Source organism: Nomascus leucogenys, chromosome 8, assembly GCF_006542625.1.
Source record: "Nomascus leucogenys isolate Asia chromosome 8, Asia_NLE_v1, whole genome shotgun sequence".
NCBI lineage: Eukaryota > Metazoa > Chordata > Mammalia > Primates > Hylobatidae > Nomascus > Nomascus leucogenys.
In genome coordinates this window covers 89206996-89224400 of record NC_044388.1, presented here as the reverse complement: position 1 = coordinate 89224400, position 17405 = coordinate 89206996, and the positions used below count along the sequence as shown (strand labels likewise).

At 41.5% G+C, this 17405-nt stretch overlaps 1 protein-coding gene across 5 annotated transcripts in view; it reads left to right on the top strand.

Moving 5' to 3' along the window:
* Positions 1-17405, top strand: part of FKBP15 (FKBP prolyl isomerase 15) — a 56534-nt gene that overhangs the window by 5924 nt on the left and 33205 nt on the right. For 4 of the 5 annotated variants that reach the window (XM_030817644.1, XM_030817643.1, XM_030817642.1 and 1 more), the window contains exons 2-7: positions 3852-3967; positions 9406-9490; positions 10124-10193; positions 13588-13662; positions 13998-14096; positions 16675-16824. In XM_030817644.1, the coding sequence (XP_030673504.1) occupies positions 3852-3967; positions 9406-9490; positions 10124-10193; positions 13588-13662; positions 13998-14096; positions 16675-16824 (595 nt within the window). The remainder of the gene's footprint in view (positions 1-3851; positions 3968-9405; positions 9491-10123; positions 10194-13587; positions 13663-13997; positions 14097-16674; positions 16825-17405) is intronic. The other variant, XM_030817645.1, reaches the window with a different exon arrangement.

Below are 17405 nucleotides of genomic sequence, written 5' to 3'. Positions count from 1 at the left end.
TGTATGTTCTGACTGCTCCACTGACTGGCAGTTCTCTATTTTTTTTTTAATCTCTTCTTGAGCCTACCTATACTCCATGACTCAGCAATATTGGCATTAGGCCAATTAATAACCCTACAATGACCTCAAGTGTTTAAGTGAAAGGAAGAGTTGCACATCTCTTGCTTTAAAAAAGGTAGAAATGATTAAGCTTTGTGAGGAAGGCGTGTAAAACAAAGATAGGCCAAAAGCTAGGCCTCTTGTGCCAGTTAGCCATATTTTAAATGCAAAGGAAACATTCTTAAAGGAAATTAAAAGTGCTACTCCAGTGAACACACAAATGATGAGAAAGCAAAACAGCCTTATTGCTGACATGGAGAAAGTTTAAGGGAATCTGATAGAACATCAAACCAGTCACAAATTTCCTTAAACCAAAGCCTAATTCAGAGCAAGGCCCTAACTCTTTTCAATTCTGTGAAGGCTGAGAGAGGTGAGGATGCTGCAGAAGAAAAGTTGGAAGTGAGCAGAGGTTGGTTCATGAGGTTGAGGGAAAGAAACCATCTTCATAGCATGAAAGTGCCAGATGAAGCAGCAAGTGATTGCAAGCTGCAGCAAGTTATCTAGAAGTTCTAGCAAAGAGAACTGGTGATGGTGGCTACACCAAACAACAGATTTTCAATGTAGACAAAACAGCTTTCTATTGGAAGAAGATCTAGGACTTTCATGGCTACAGAGGAGAAGTCAATGCTTGGCTTCAAAACTTCAAAGGACAGGCTTACTCTTATTAGGGGATAATGCAGCTGGTGACTTTAAGTTGAAGCCATTGCTCATTTACCATTCCAAAAATCCTAGGGCCCTTAGGCATTATGCTAAATTTACTCTGCCTGTGCTCTGTAAATGGAACAAAGCCTGGATGACAGCACATCTGTTTATAGCATAGTTTACTGAATATTTTAAATGCACTGTTGAGACCCACTGTTCAGGAAAAAAAGCCTTCTTTCAAATTATTACTGCCCATTGACAGTGTACTTGGTCACTCACAAACTCTGATGGAGAGGTATAAGATTAATGTTGTTTTCATGCCTGCTAACACAACATCCATTCTGCACCTCAGATCAGGTCTTACCATTTAAGAAATACGTTTCATGGCTGAGCAGTGGCTCACACCTGTAATCCCAGAACTTTGGGAGGACAAGGTGGGTGGATCACTTGAGCCCAGAAGTTCAGAGCAGCCTGGGCAACATGGTGAAACCCTGTCTCTACAAAAAATACAAAAATTAGCCAGGTTTCTTGGTGCATGCCTGTAGTCCCAGCTACTTGGGAGGCTGAGGTGGGAGAATCCCTAGAGTGTGGTGGTGCATGCCTGTAGTCTCAGCTATTTGGGAGGCTGAGTTGGGAGGATTGGTTGAGCCCTGGAGGCAAAAGCTGCAGTGAGCCATGAACACCCCACTGCACTCTAGCCTGGTGATAGATTGAGACCCTGTCTCTAAAAAAAAATTGTTTTAAAGAGTTAACACAGCAAGCCTGAGACTATTATTCCTAAAAAGCCCTGCTTACAAGGTTGGCTCTTGACTGATATCTTAGTCTGTTTTCTGTTGCTTATAACAAAATACCTAAAGTGCGATAAAGAAAAGGAATTTATTTTTTACAGTTATGGAGCCTGAGAAGTTCAAGGTTGGAAGGGCTGTATGTGGTGAAGATCTTCTTGTTGGTAGGAACTCTCTGCAGGGTCCTGAGATGGCACGGGGCATCACATGGCAAGCATGCTGGATATACTAGCTCAGATCTTTCTTCCTCTTCTTATAACGCCACCAGTCTCATTCCCATGACATTTATAATAATCTAGTAATCCTTTTTTTTTGATTCGGGGGAGACAGGGTCTTGCTCTGTCACCTAGGCTGTAATGCAGTGGCATGATCATAGCTCACTGTAGTCTCAAACTCCTGGGCTCAGTTGAGCCTCCTGCCTCAGCCTCTCAAGTAGCTAGGACTCCAGGCATTTACCACCAAGACTGGATATTTTGTTTTTTTTTTTTTTTTTTTTTTTGGAGACAGAGTTTCACTCTTGTTGCCTAGGCTGGAGTGCAGTGGCGCGATCTCGGCTCACTGCAACCTCTGCCTCCTGGGTTCAAGCGATTCTCCTGCCTCAGCCTCCTGAGTAGCTGGGACTACAGGTGCGTGCCACCACGCCCGGCTAATTTTTGTACTTTTAGTAGAGATGGGGTTTCACCATGTTGGTCAGGCTGGTCTCGAACTCCTGACCTCAAGTGATCCTCCCGTCTCAGCCTCCCAAAGTGCTGGGATTACAGGCATGAGCCACTGTGCCTAGCTGACCCATGCACTTTTTACTTTTGCTGATTTTGCTGTATATTCTTTTGTAATAGATCTTAGCCATGAGTACCACTATATGCTGAGACCATTGAGTCCTCTAGAATCCTTGAACCTGGCAGTGGTCTTGGAGCACAAAAGGAAGAACAGGTTTTGCTGGGGCAGTGGACATTGGAGGATATGAGTTCTGGTTTGGACATGTTACATTTGTATTGCCTGTGGGATATCTATGTTTTCTGGCACTCAAGAGCAAGTTCTGGGCTGAGAATACAGATTTGAGCATCATCAGCATTTGGATAGCATTTGATACCAAGGAATAAGTGGAGAGACAGTATGAAACCCTACCAAGGGAAAGTATGAAGCCCTGGAGACATGGACATTTAAAGATTGGGCAAATGAAGAAGAAGAGCCTAAGGAGTTAAAGAGAAGCCAGAGAAATGGGGCAAAACAAGCCAGGGATTGCATTAGTATTTATTGATATCTTATTTGGACCTGTTCCTTCCACAACCCCTGCAGAAGAGAGAGAATTCCCCAAGAGAAGAATTTGAAGAAGAACAAATTAATTGACAGTATAAAAAGGTGGTATGAGGTCAAATAAGATAAGGACTGGTAAACTGGGGTTAGTAACAAAGAAGTTGTTGGTGATTGGACGGGCCTGGTGGCTCACACCTGTAATCCCAGCACTTTGGGAGGCCGAGGCGGGTGGATCACTTGAGGTCAGGAGTTCGAGACCAGCCTGGCCAACATGGTGAAACCCTGTCTCTACTAAAAATACAAAAATTAGCCGGGTGTGGTGGCACGTGCATGTAGTCCCGGCTACTTGGGAGGCTAAGGCAGGAGAATCACTTGAACCTGGGAAGCAGAGGTTGCAGTCAGCCGGGATCACACCACTGCACTCCAGCCTGGGCAACAGAGTGAAACTCCATCTAAACAAAAACAAAAACAAAACAAACAAAAAAATTGTTAGGATTTTAGCAAGATCAGTTTCAGTGGAGTGGTGGGGGATAAGATTTCTTGCAAGGGATGATGAAAGAATGGTTCTGTTAGATGAAAGGATGGCAGGGACCATGTTTGATGGGTAAGTTTGTATCACAGCTTCATTTCAATTGAATAAACTAGTAAAAAGCAGGAGGGGGAGTAATCAGTAAGGGTGACTAGAAACTGTGATTTGCTAAAAGCAAGAATTTACAGTTTGAAGATACCATAGAGAGCATCTGAACTAATCACTTCAATTTATAGGTGGAAAAACTGAGGTCCAGAAAAAAGAAATGCCTCGACCAGGGTCCTGGGGATAAACAGGGTCAACTGATGATGTTCAAATCACATACACAATCTTGATTTCAAAGACACTTTGCTGTGTCCAATATTTTTATTTTTATTTTTTTTAATTTTTAATCAGCTTTCCTAGCTTGAAGTGCTTCTAGTATTGAATGGTGGGATGTAGTCAAGGAGGTATTTGTTCAAGGTTGGAGATGAGCAGCTTTTATAATAATTCCAGGTTTGGGATATATCAGTAAAATTTCATTTTTCATTTTCTACTAACAGTGCCAGATTGGCCTCACTTTTTGGACTGGATCAGGCAGCTGCTGGCCACGGAAATGAATTTTTCCAGTACACAGCCCCAAAACAGCCTAAAAAAGGCCAGGGAACGGCAGCAACAGGTAAGTTAAGAGTGTATTAGCCGGGCGAGGTGGCTCATGCCTGTAATCCCAGCACTTTGGGAGGCCGAGGCCGGTGGATCACCTGAGGTCAGGAGTTTGAGACCAGCCTGCCCAACATGGCAAAACCCCATCTCTACGAAAAATACAAAAGTTAGCCAGGTGTGGTGGCGTGTGCCTGTAATCCCAGCTACTAGCGGGGCTGAGGCCGGAGGATCTCTTGAACCCAGGAGGCAGAGGTTGCAGTGAGCCACTGTACTCCAGCCTGGGCAACAGAGCGAGACTCCGTCTCAAAAAAAAACAAAACCGAAACAAAATAAAAACAAGAGTGTATTAGGGTTCTCTAGAGGGACAGAGCCAATAGGATATATGTATGTATGAAAGGGAGTTTATTGAGGAGAATTGACTCACACGATCACAAGGTAAAGCCCCATGATAGGCTGTCTGCAAGTTGAAGAACAAGGAAGCCAGTAGTGGATCAGTCCGAGTCTCAAAACCTCAAAAGTAGGGAAGCTGACAGTGCAGCCTTCAGTCTGTGGCTGCAGGCCTGAGAGCCTCTGGCCAACCACTAGTGAAGTCCAAGAGTCCAAAAGCCAGAGAACTTGGAGTCTGATGTTCGAGGGCAGAAAGCATCCAGCACAGGAGGAAGATGAAAGTCGGAAGACTCAGCAAGTCAGCCCCTTCCACCTTCTTCTGCCTGCTTTATACTAGCCATGCTGGCAGTTGATTAGATGGTGCAGGGGGTGGAGCCAAGATGGCCGAATAGGAACAGCTCCCATCTACAGCTCCCAGCATGAGCAACGCAGAAGACGGGTGATTTCTGCATTTCCATCTGAGGTACCGGGTTCATCTCACTGGGGAATGCCAAACAGTGGGTGCAGGACAGTCAGTGCAGTGCACTGTGTGCAAGCCGAAGCAGGGCAAGGCATTGCCTCACTCGGGAAGTGCAAAAGAAAGGGGTGACAGATGGCACCTGGAAAATCGGGTCACTCCCACCCTAATACTGTGCTTTTCCAACGTGCTTAGAAAACGGCACACCAGGAGATTGTGTCCTGCACCTGGCTCGGAGGGTCCTACGCCCACAGAGTCTCGCTGATTGCTAGCACAGCAGTCTGAGATTGAACTGCAAGGCGGCAGCGAGGCTGGGGGAGGGGTGCCTGCCATTGCCCAGGCTTGCTTAAGTAAACAAAGCAGCCAGGAAGCTGGAACTGGGTGGAGCCCACCACAGCTCAAGGAGGCCTGCCTGCCTCTGTAGGCTGCACCTCTGGGGGCAGGGCACAGACAAACAAAAAGTCAGCAGTAACCTCTGCAGACTTAAATGTCCCTGTCTGACAGCTTTGAAGAGAGTAGTGGTTCTCCCAGCACGCAGCTGGAGATCTGAGAACGGGCAGACTGCCTCCTAAAGTGGGTCCCTGACCCCTGAGCAGCCTAACGGGGAGGCATCCCCCAGTAGGGACAGACTGACACCTCACTCGGCCGGGTACTCCTCTGAGACAAAACCTCCAGAGGAACGATCAGACAGCTGAATTTGCAGTTCACGAAAATCCGCTGTTCTGCAGCCTCCGCTGCTGACACCCAGGCATACAGGGTCTGAAGTGGACCTCTAGCAAACTCCAACAGACCTGCAGCTGAGGGTCCTGTCTGTTAGAAGGAAAACTAACAAACAGAAAGGACACCCACACCAAAAACCCATCTGTACATCACCATCATCAAAGACCAAAAGTAGAAAAAACTACAAAGATGGGGAGAAAACAGAGCAGAAAAACGGGAAACTCTAAAAAGCAGAGCGCCTCTCCTCCTCCAAAGGAACGCAGTTCCTCACCAGCAACGGAACAAAGCTGGATGGAGAATGACTTTGACGAGTTGAGAGAAGAAGGCTTCAGATGATCAAACTACTACGAGCTACAGGAGGAAATTCAAACCAATGGCAAAGAAGTTAAAAAGTTTGAAAAAAAATTAGATTAGATGGTGCCCAACAAGATTGAGGGTGGGTCTGCCTCTCCCAGTCCACTGACTCAGATGTTAATCTCCTTTGGCAACACCCTTACAGACACACCCAGGAACAATACTTTGTATACTTCAATCCCATCAAGTTGACACTCAACATTAGCCATCACTTGGGGAGGCTGAGGCAAGCGGATCACGAGGTCAAGAGATCGAGACCATTCTGGTCAACATGGTGAAACCCTGTCTCTACTAAAAGTACAAAAATCAGCTGGGCGTGGTGGCGCTTACCTGTAGTCCCAGCTACTCGGGAGGCTGAGGCAGAATTGCTTGAAGCTGGGAGGTGGAGGTTGCAGTGAGCCAAGATCACGCCACTGCACTCCAGCCTGGCAACAGAGCAAGACTCTGTCTAAAAAAAAAAAAAAAAAAAAAAAAAAAAAAAAAAAAAAAATTAGCCATCACAACTGGCACTAGGATTGTGCCTTAACAGGTTAGATGGAAGGGTTAGCAGCCTTCCAAAAGTGACATGCCAGGTTGTGTATCCTTGACCAGTCTGGCTAAGCTCACCCCCAGTGGTGAGTGCTTCTCTAAGATCTGGGATCCTGATTCCTAGCAGCTAGATAGTGTGTGCTTTGTTGGGAACTAATGGAGAGGTTCGAAAGCAAGGCCTTCTGCCCCATATGGACACTGCTCCCCCAAACTCTGCCCAAGGCACTCTAACTAGGCACTGTCCAGTGTTTTGGAGAGAAGGAAGACCTACTTTTCACTTCTTTTATCTGGATAGGTTAGCTGTAGGCTCCATCCTGAGGCTCCACCCCTCTAGGGACCCACTATAAGTCACCTCATTAGCACTGTCAAAAGATACAGTTATAACACATGTAGTTGTAAGATCTCAATTGGCTTTTATTTGACATTCTAGAATTGGGCAACACTTCATTCTATAAAATGGAATGTCGTGATGAGCTGAGCAGAGGAGTTGGCTTTATAGGCAGAAAAGTGCTGAAGAAAGCAGAAACAGAACAAAAAACAATTGGTCATTTCAAAGTTACTTTTGTTGTGTACGTTAAAGCAGAAGAGACCTCCTTCCTTATCATGCTGGCTAAAATTGGATTATACAAAAGATGTTCCTACCACTCTTATCAGTCAGGAAATTACAAGGGATTTGGGAGCACTGTGTCAGGAACCGAGGACAAAGACCAAACATATTTCATATTATACCACAGCCTATAGGCCCTTTACAGAAAATGTTTGCCGACCCCTTCTTTAAATATTACCTATTACTTTAGGCAGTTTTGCTGTAGGTGCTTCTCTTATTCTCCAAGTCATAACCTGGCCAGATTTCTAGTAGGCTATGCTTTTATATTTCCTGTGGCACATCTCTTCATCAGCAGTGTGCTTCAGAGTTAAAGTGGCTGAGTTAATGGGAGAAAAAGAAACAACCTTAGTCCCCACCCAATGAAAACACTTGATTTTTTATTTTTATTTTTTATTGTACTTAATTTTAGAAACAGAATCTTGCTTTGCTGCCCAGGGTGGAATGTAGTGGCTATTCACAGGTGCTATCACAGTGCACTACGGCCTCGAACTCCTGGCCACTGCACCTGGCTAACTTGATTATTTAAATCAGAAGACAGCAACTATGAGTTTGTTATGCTTTTAGCGGGGAGCTATAGAAGCAAGATTGCCTATACAGTTTTCTTTAGGCATTTACAAATAAATAAAGTAGCAATACAGAAGACCCTCTCTGTTCAAGGGAATTTTTTTTTTTTTTTTTTTTTTTTGAGATGGAGTCTCGCTGTGTCACTCAGGCTGGAGTGCAGTGGCATGATCTCGGCTCATTGCAACCTCTGCCTCCTGTGTTTCAAGCAATTCTTGTGCCTCAGCCTCCCAAGTACCTGGGACTCCAGGTGCATACCACCATGCCTGGCTAATTTTTGTATTTTTAGTAGAGATGAGGTTTCACCATGTTGGCCAGACTGGTCTCGAACTCCTGACCACAAGTGATCTGCCCACCTCTGCTTCCCAAAGTGCTGGGATTACTTGTGTGAGCCACCTCGTCCAGCCTGAGGAACAGTTGCACAGGATGTAACCAAACCTTAAATTTTTTATACTCCTTTACCCCATAATTCCATTTTAAGGAATTTATTATAAGGAGGTAACTGGAAGTACACACAAAAATGTTTCATTTTAATTTATGTGTTTCTGTATTTTCTAAGTTTCCTACAATGCACTTGTACTCTATAATCAGAAAAAAAAGTGTTAATACAGAAAAAATCAGACGAGTTCTTTTGAAATATAAGTTCTTGCATGTCATGTCCGCATCAGTATTGTCTCATTACTCTTCCATCACATTCATGTAGTGAGCATAAATGTGATTTACTCTTAACATGGTATTTGAAAATGTTAGTGTTACTCTGTAGTCCCTTTTTTTTTTTTTTTTTTGGAGACAAAGTCTCATTCCATCACCCAGGCTGGAGTGCAGTGGCGCGATCTCGGCTCACTGCAACCTCTGCCTCCCAGGCTCAAGCAATTCTTCCTCTTCAGCCTCATGAGTAGCTGGGACTATAGGTGCACGCCACCACCCCCAGCTAATTTTTGTATTTTTAGTAGAGATAAGGTTTCACCATATTGGCCAGGCTGGTCTCGAACTCCTCGTGATCCACCTGCCTCGGCCTGCCAAAGCGCTGGGATTACAGGCACAAGCCACTGCACCCAGCCTACTCTGTAGTACTTTGTGAAGTTAATTAATGGGTGTGATTTAAATATCTTACTGAATTTCCCACCCTAGAAGTCAGGGAAGGGGAAATAACTTTATTTTCATATATTATAGCTGTCAAAATACTGGAAGGAGAAAATAAAATAGATGGACTATGACCTCACTTTTTAGACAGTACTCCTTGTCTAGCCAAAGACTTATTTGGGGTGTGAGGTTTGGGAGTTGAAGTCATGGGTTTCAGACCTAGGCACTATAATGGTATAATTGTGTGAGGCACTTGGGTGATTAGACTCTCAGTTTCTTCACCCCCAGACTAGATCATAGGACTGCTTTGTGGATCAAATAAGGATAATCATAAAAGCATTACAACACTAACTGTAAAGTATAAAGATCAATTTTGAAGCTAGTTCAATGGTTAAAAATTAGTTTAAGGCCAGGTACAGTAGCTCATGCCTATAATTTCAGCACTTTGGGAGGCCGAGGCAGATGGATCACGAGGTCAGGAGTTCAAGACCAGCCTGACCAACATGGTGAAACCCCATCTCTACTGAAAATACAAAAATTAGCCGGGCGTGGTGGCACGCATCTGGAATCCCAGCTACTCAGGAGGCTGAGGCAGGAGAATTGCTCGAACCCGGGAGGTGGAGGTTGCAGTGAACCGAGATCGCGCCACTGCACTCCAGCCTGGGCGACAGAGTGAAACTCCGTCTCAAAAAAAAAAAAAAAAAATTAGTTTAAAGCAAGAAGTGAATGACAACTTTGTTTTCTTGTTCATCTTCAGGAAATCAGGCAACACCAAAAACAGCACCAGCCACCATGAGCACTCCCACAATACTGGTCGCAACAGCAGTCCATGCATATCGATAGTAAGTTGCTGAGAAGGAAAACCCTCTGAAGTTTGGTGGAAGGGCGTGCAGTTGAGCTTCTACTTTTTCTCGAAAAACCTCTGTTTGTTGCAAAACGGTTATTTAGCCCTTCCACGGACAAAATATCAGTAGAACTTTTAACATCTGAATTGGAGATTTCTGTGGTAAAACTTGAAAAGCCGTTATCTTGTCTACTCTCTTTAGGGAGGGCTTATACCCTCAACAGCTGTCAGATGCTCAAAGAGAGCCTCTCCGCTGAGATAGCATGAATGATAGATATTTATATTTAAAGAGTAAGGAAGTAGTATATGAACTTTAAATTATAAACTGCTGGGCCGGGTGCGGTGGCGCATGCCTGTAATCCCAGCACTTTGGGAGTCTGAGGCAGAAGAATCGCTTGAACCTGGGAGGTAGAGGTTGCAGTGAGCCGAGATCGTGCCACTGCACTCCAGCCTGGCGACAGAGTGAGACTCCGTCTCAAAAAAAAATAAATAAATAAATTTAAACTGCTCACCTCTGTCCCTGTCTAGAGGCTGAATGACTATTGTTCCCACTTCTCTATGACAGAAAACAAAGCTGGTTCTGCAGAATTTAGGGAAGTATTAATACTTGTTGTTTCTCTTCCTTCTATAGCACAAATGGTCAATATGTAAAGCAGGGCAAATTTGGTGCTGCAGTTCTGGGGAACCACACAGCCAGAGAGGTGAGAGTGCTCCCACATCTCATATATATTCAGATGTCCCAAATAATACCAATGAGCTGGCTTTCATCTGGCTTGTCCAATGTTTTATCAGAAGATAAGGATGATTGTTTGTATTGAATGTTAATTTATAATATCAAGTATATAGTAAATGATCACATTTTGCTTACTATTGTGCATTAAAGCAAATCCAACCATTCAAAATTGTTAAATTTGACCTTTGTGATACGATCCTAGCTTAAGAATTTGGGTATTTTTTGTGTTTGTTGTTTAATTGTGGGGTGCGTGTGTACACATACACAAACACACACATATATATATACACATACATATGTATACATAAGATAAAATTTGCCATTTAACCATTTTTAAGTGCATAATCCAGTGCCATTAATTGCATTCACAGTATTGATTGAGCAACCATCACTACTATCCATTTCTCAAACAGAAAGTGTAACCATTAAGCAATAACTCTACTTCTTCCTTTTTCCCAGCTGCCCATAAGGTCAAATCTACTTCTTGTTTTTATGAATTTGCCCTTTCTAGGTACCTAATATAGGTGGAATCATAAAAGTATTTGTCTTTGGTGACTGATGTATTTCATTTTGTATAATGTCCTGAAGGTTCACCCAGGTTTTAGCGTGCATCAGTACTTCATTCCTTTTCATGGCTGAAAAATATTTCATTGTAGGTGTATACCACATTTTGTTCATTCGTTCATCAGTTGATGGACACTGGGTTGTTTATACCTTTTGTCTATTGGGAATAGACAAAAAAAGTATGTATAGTGAAGATTGACATAAAAGTATATGGTCAAGTTCCTATTTTGGCTGTATACTAAGAGTGGAAATTGCTGACTCGTATGGTAATTTTATGTACCACTTTTTGAGAAACTGCCAGACTGTTTTCCATAGCAGCCACACCATTTTACATTCCCACAAGCAATGTATGAGGGTTTCAGTTTCTTCACATCCTTGCCAGCATTTCGTTATTATTATTATTTTTAAATTCTTGCCATTCTAGTAGGTGTGGAATGGTGCTTTATTGTGGTTTTAATGTGCATTTTACCCAATGTCTAATGTTGAGTATCTTTTCATTTGCTTATTGACCATTCATGTATTTTCTGTGGAGAGATGTCTGTTCAAGCCCTTTGTCCATTTTAAAAATTGGATTTCGTCTTTTTGCAGATATTTTATAGATTATCTTTTCACTTTCTTGATAATGTCCTTTGATGTACAAAAGTTTTTAATTTTGGTGAAGTCCTTATTATCAGTTTTTTTTATTTTGTTACTTGTACTTTTGGTGTTTTATCTGAGAATCCATTACCAAAACCAAGGTCATGAAGATTCACCTCTATGTTTTCTTCTAAGAGTTTTATGATTTTATCCCCCATGTTGTTTTATATACAAGTTGGGCCTATGGTAAAAAATTACTTGACATGTGAAGAGGTGGGAAAATGTAACTGATAATCAAGGGAACAAATAAACGAGGAGCAGACTCACAAATAATCTAGATATTGCAGTTAACATACAAAGCACTTAAAACAACTAGGAATAATACCTTAAAGAAAATAGAGGAAAAGTACAAAGGGGATGAAAAGATGGAGAATTTAAAGAATTAGAATCTATAAGAATAATCACATGGCATTCTAGATTTGAAAATACAGTTTCTGAAATTAAGAACATATTGGATGGGTTTAACAGAGTAAGAATACAGCAGGAGACAGAATTAGTGACTTCAAAGGCAGTTCCATGGAAAATATTCAGACTGAAGCACAGAGAGAAGAAATAATGGGAAGAGACCAGGGCAAAGATTGATGTGGGACATGGTCTAACGTCCATGTAATTGGAATCCAAAGACAGTAGAATTACATCTTTAAAGTGCTGAAAGGAAAACAAAACCCTGCCTATTACAGAATTCTATAGCAACAAAAATATCCTTCAAAAATGAAGACAAAATAAATTTTCAGCCAAACAAAAGTGAGAGAATTCATTGTAGTAGATTTGCACTACAAGGAACATTAAAGGACATTCTTTAAGTTGAGGGAAATGAACATCTATGTCTTTGAAAAGACATGGAGAGGCTGGGTGCAGTGACAAACGCCTGTAATCCCAGCACTTTGGAAGGCCAAGGCTGAGGTCCAGAGTTCGAGACCAGCCTGACCAACATGGAGAAACCCCATCTCTACTAAAAATACAAAAAAATTAGCCAGGCATGATGGCGCATGCCTGTAATCCCAGCTACTTGGGAAGCTGGAGCAGGAGAATTGCTTGAACCTGGGAGGCGGAGGTCGTGATAAGCCGAGATCATGCCATTGCACTCTAGCCTGGACAAGAGTGAAACTCTGTCTCAAAAAAAAAAATGACATGGAGAATGTTCATAGAAGTATTCATAATAGCCTCTAGCTGGAAACAACTCAAATGTTCATAAACAGGAGAATGAATGAAGAGTTTATGGTATATTCACATAATAGAATACTACATGACAATAAAAGAGAACAAAGTACTGGAACATGAAGTATCAAGGCTTACTCTTACAGATACGGTGAGTGAAAGAAGCAAGACAAAAGAGTATACTCTGTATGATCCTATTTATACAAATTTAAGAATAGCAAAATTGTCCGGGTGCGGCAGCTCACACCTGCAATCCCAGCACTTTGGGAGGCCAAGGCGGGCAGATCACCTGAGGTCAGGAGTTCAAGACCAGCCTGGCCAACGTGGTGAAACCTGGTCTCTACTAAAGATACAAAATTAGTAGGGTGTGGTGGCATGCACCTGTAGTCTCAGCTACTCGGGAGGCTGAGGCAGGAGAATTGCTTGAACCTGGGAGGCAGAGGTTGCAGTGAGCCAAGATTGCACCACTGCACTCCAGCCTGGGCGACAGAGAGACTCTGTCTCAAAAAGAAAAAAAAAAAAAGCAAAATTAATCAGCGATAGAAGTCAGAATATTGGTTACCTCAGTGTGGGGATTACTGACTAGGAAGGGCATGAGGGAGCTTCCTGTGGTGTGGGAAATGCTCTGCTATTTTTTTAATCTGGTTGATGGTGGGCACATATATGTATAATATACATGTATTTTATGATTTTCATCAATTTAAAAACAATTTGTATTTTCTTTTACACAACCAGCCACTCTCTCTTAGTCACCCCTTGTATAAATGAAAACACCAACAGAATGAAGACATTGCCAATTCCAGTTAAACAGTAAGGCCAAAATCAGAAGAGATTAACATGGATAGTGCGAAGATAAAATTTAAAGTTGAAGCCTTAAAGGATGAATAGATTTTGAGTCTAATAGCTGTATGAAGCACAACCCTTGATACTTATTGCTGATTTTATATTGCTTTTTAACTTCTGTTCTCTCTCTTTTTTTTCTATCTGTTGTTGCTTGTCTACAGTATAGGATTCTTCTTTATATCAGTCAGCAACAGCCAGTTACGGTTGCTAGGATTCATGTGAACTTTGAGCTAACGGTAAGACTTCATCATATTGGAATCATTAGCTCCTTTGGGATAGGTTTACAGGAGAGACTGGTCTGATTGTACCTAGTAGAAATTAGTTCCACTGGTTCAGCTCTGGATGTCCTTGTGAGTATCTAACAGAACCTTTCAGAAAGGTCTCTTGGCTCCTACTGGGAATGTGGACTAAAGGGTGAATCGTAGAGGGTGAGAGGGAAGAAGAAAGATCTCTGATACTTCTCTTTGGGTCCACCTGAGTCACGACCCTACTCTATGAGCTTAGGCAGTCATGTTTATATGGTATAATACTGCTTGTGGATGAATTATCTTAACATTTCTCCTTTCTCCAGGTTCGGCCCAATAACTATAGCACCTTTTATGATGACCAGAGACAGAACTGGTCCATCATGTTTGAGTCGGAAAAGGCTGCTGTGGAGTTCAATAAGCAGGTGATAACATCTTACTCTCCCTGTGAAAAGCTAGAATACTTGTTTGGATTTCCCTTAATTTTAGGGAAACATGTAGAAAACCCATAATCTGCTGTGTTCTGTTAGTGACTAGCATAAAAAACCCACTAAATTTGCCACTTCAGCCTATTGTATGATTTCAGAAAGTAATAGGAATACTTACTGAAACTGCTTGACAATTTAGCCTTTTTCTTTTTTAACAGAGAAAGACTAAATGTAATCTTACTATATTAAAAAATTTTCTACTACATAAATTATCTTAAGGAATAAATAAAACTATCTTTAAAAAATAGTGTTTTCAAAGAATGTTTTAGGCCGGGTGTGGTGGTTCATGCCACGCCTATAATCCCAGCATTTTTGGAGGCCAAGGCAGGTGGATCACTTGAGCCCAGGAGTTCAAGACCAGCCTGGGCAACAGTGAAACCCCATCTGTACAAGAAAAGAAAGAGAGAGAAAGAGATAGAGAGAGCAAGAGAGAGAGAGTTAAGTTACTTCATACTCATTGTAGAAAATTTAGAAAAGCATTAAAAAAAATCACTCACAATCTTACTACTCAAAAGTAACCACTATTAACATATTTCCTTTTTTCTATGCATAATATACGTAAGTAGATACAGTCCTTTAATAGTTCTTTATCTTGCTTATTTTATTTAAAAATGTGTAACTCATCTTTTATTACCTCATGAAAAACTATTTGGAAACATTTTTGAAGGCTGCATAATATGCATGTTGTCAGTTCAAGCTACCTTAACAAATTACCATAGTCTGGTTAAGCAACAGAAATTTATTTCTCATGGTTCTCGAGGCTGAAAGTCTGAGATCAGGGTGCCAGCACAGTTGGGTTTTAGTGAGACTCTCTTCTGGGTTGCAGACTATCTTCTTCTTGTATCCTCACATAGTAGAAAGAGGGTGAGAGAGTTCTCTGGTATCTCTTGAATAAGGTCCCTAATCCCATTCATGAGGACTCCACCCTCCTGGCTTACTTACCTCCCAAAGGCCCCACCTCCTAATACTGTCATACTGGGGATTAGGATTTCAGTGTAAGTATTCAGAGGGGACACAAACATTCAGCCCATAACATTTGTTTCTTAATTGATGTAATCATTACCTTATGTTGTGCATTTAGATTGTTTTCTGTCTCTGCAATAAATGATACTGGGGTGAGCATTTTTTACAGAAGTCTGTCCTTTTTTCCCCCTTACATATTTCCATAAGCTTTATTTCAGTAAGTGAGTGATTGGGTCAAAAGGTCCAGATACTTTTAGGTTGTTAATACACTTTGGCACACTGCTTTTCAGAAAGATTGTACTATTTCACATTTATGTCAATTTTCTCATTGTACCTTTGCCAGCATTTAGAATGATCCTTTTTCTCTTTTGATCTTCTTCACTTGGTAAAAAAAAAAAAAAAAAAAGATGCCTCATTGTTTTTATTTGATTACGATAATTAAACTTTTTTTTTTTTTTTTTTTTTTTTTTTTTGAGACAGAGTCTTGCTCTGTCGCCAGGCTGGAGTGCAGTGGCGCCATCTTAGCTCACTGCAACCTCCGCCTCCTGGGTTCAAGCGATTCTCCTGCCCCAGCCTCCCAAGTAGCTGGGACTACAGGCACACACCACCACTCCCAGCTAATTTTTGTATTTTTAGTAGAGACAGGGTTTCACCATGTTGGCCAGGATGGTTTCGATCTCTTCACCTTGTGATCCGCCCACCTCGGCCTCCCAAAGTGCTGAGATTACAGGTGTGAGCCACCGTGCCCAGCCTCTGAAACTCTTTAAAAGAAAATGAGCAGCAAGTTCCTAATGGATACTATGTTAAAACACTGATAAAATTGGGTCTCGAATCCACATTTTTCTAAACTCAAAAAGATCTTTCATACTATATTGCTTTTGAGGGCTTAATAATATTAAAACACAAGCCCAAGAATAATTATTCACAAATAGAATAGAATAATTATTCACAAAGATGCTCCTGACTCCTTTGTCTAAGATTTGTGCTAAGATAATATGGCCAAATCTATAGATGGTATTGATGTGGATTCTGGAAATGCAACATGATTTTGTAAATGCCCTTCTTTCTCCTGCAGTCTTTAGAAGTACCTTCTGACATTTTTTCGAAGCTCCTCTTTCTTTCCTATGTTCCCAAACACTGAAACAGTAAATCAGTATCATAACCAATAGCTAATGTTTATTAAGTACTTACTATTATTTGCCAGGTACCTTGTCAAGTGCTCTACTTATATTAGCTCATTTAATTTTCATAACCATCCCATGAGATTTGTGAAGCATCATCTCCATCTTGGGTACATACAGATTATTTGGCCAGGGTCACAGAGTTAATAAGTGGCAGTGCCTGGATCTGTACCCAGACATTCTGACTACAAAGCCATACTCCTAGGCACTTTGATTCCTGGCAAGATAACTGACTTTCATTCAGTTTACTTCTAAACATGTAATCTGTTTTGTTAGTGGATGAAGCTATTTGAGAAAGAGCAGTAGCAATAAAGGAATGAGTACTTATTGAGCTTAAACTACATTTATGCTGCTTTGATTTTGTCTTGCAGGTGTGCATTGCTAAGTGCAACAGTACCTCTTCCCTGGATGCAGTGCTCTCCCAGGACCTCATTGTGGCAGACGGCCCTGCTGTAGAAGTTGGAGATTCTTTGGAAGTGGCCTATACCGGCTGGCTCTTTCAGAATCATGTGCTGGGCCAGGTAAGAAAATGCACCCTGCAAGTTCTTTTGTAAACTTATATAGCATGAGGGCTATTCCCAGGGAAGTTACTATTACTGTGAACTGCCGCCATTGTCAAATAGAAATATTTTAGGAGCCCCACTTCAGACACTGCAATTGCTTTGGGGGCATATTATGAAATGTGAATGTGTAAAAGATCCTCAGTGCCACCGTGTCACTTCTACTTAGGGAAAGTGGGAACCAATTTCCCCAGTACTATTATTTTTGCTAGTTGTTCATGTGTATGTCTTGTCCTCCTATACCAGTTTTACACTTGAATATATTCTTAATGGATTAAGTCTTAAAACTTCTTTTTAGACCCTCCTTATAGTTTTTCTTATAGTAGACACTGTAAATACATTGAACTTACTGTGTTTTAATATTATTAAGCCCTTAAAAGCAATATATTATATGAGAGAAAGACCGTTAGACTATGAGTTTAGAAAAATCTGAATTCGAGATCCAATTATATACTAATTTGACTTTGATCAAGTCATTTATATTCTTATTTTTTTCCATTTGTGAATGGAGGCTAATGATCTTGCTCTGCTTACTCGGCAGG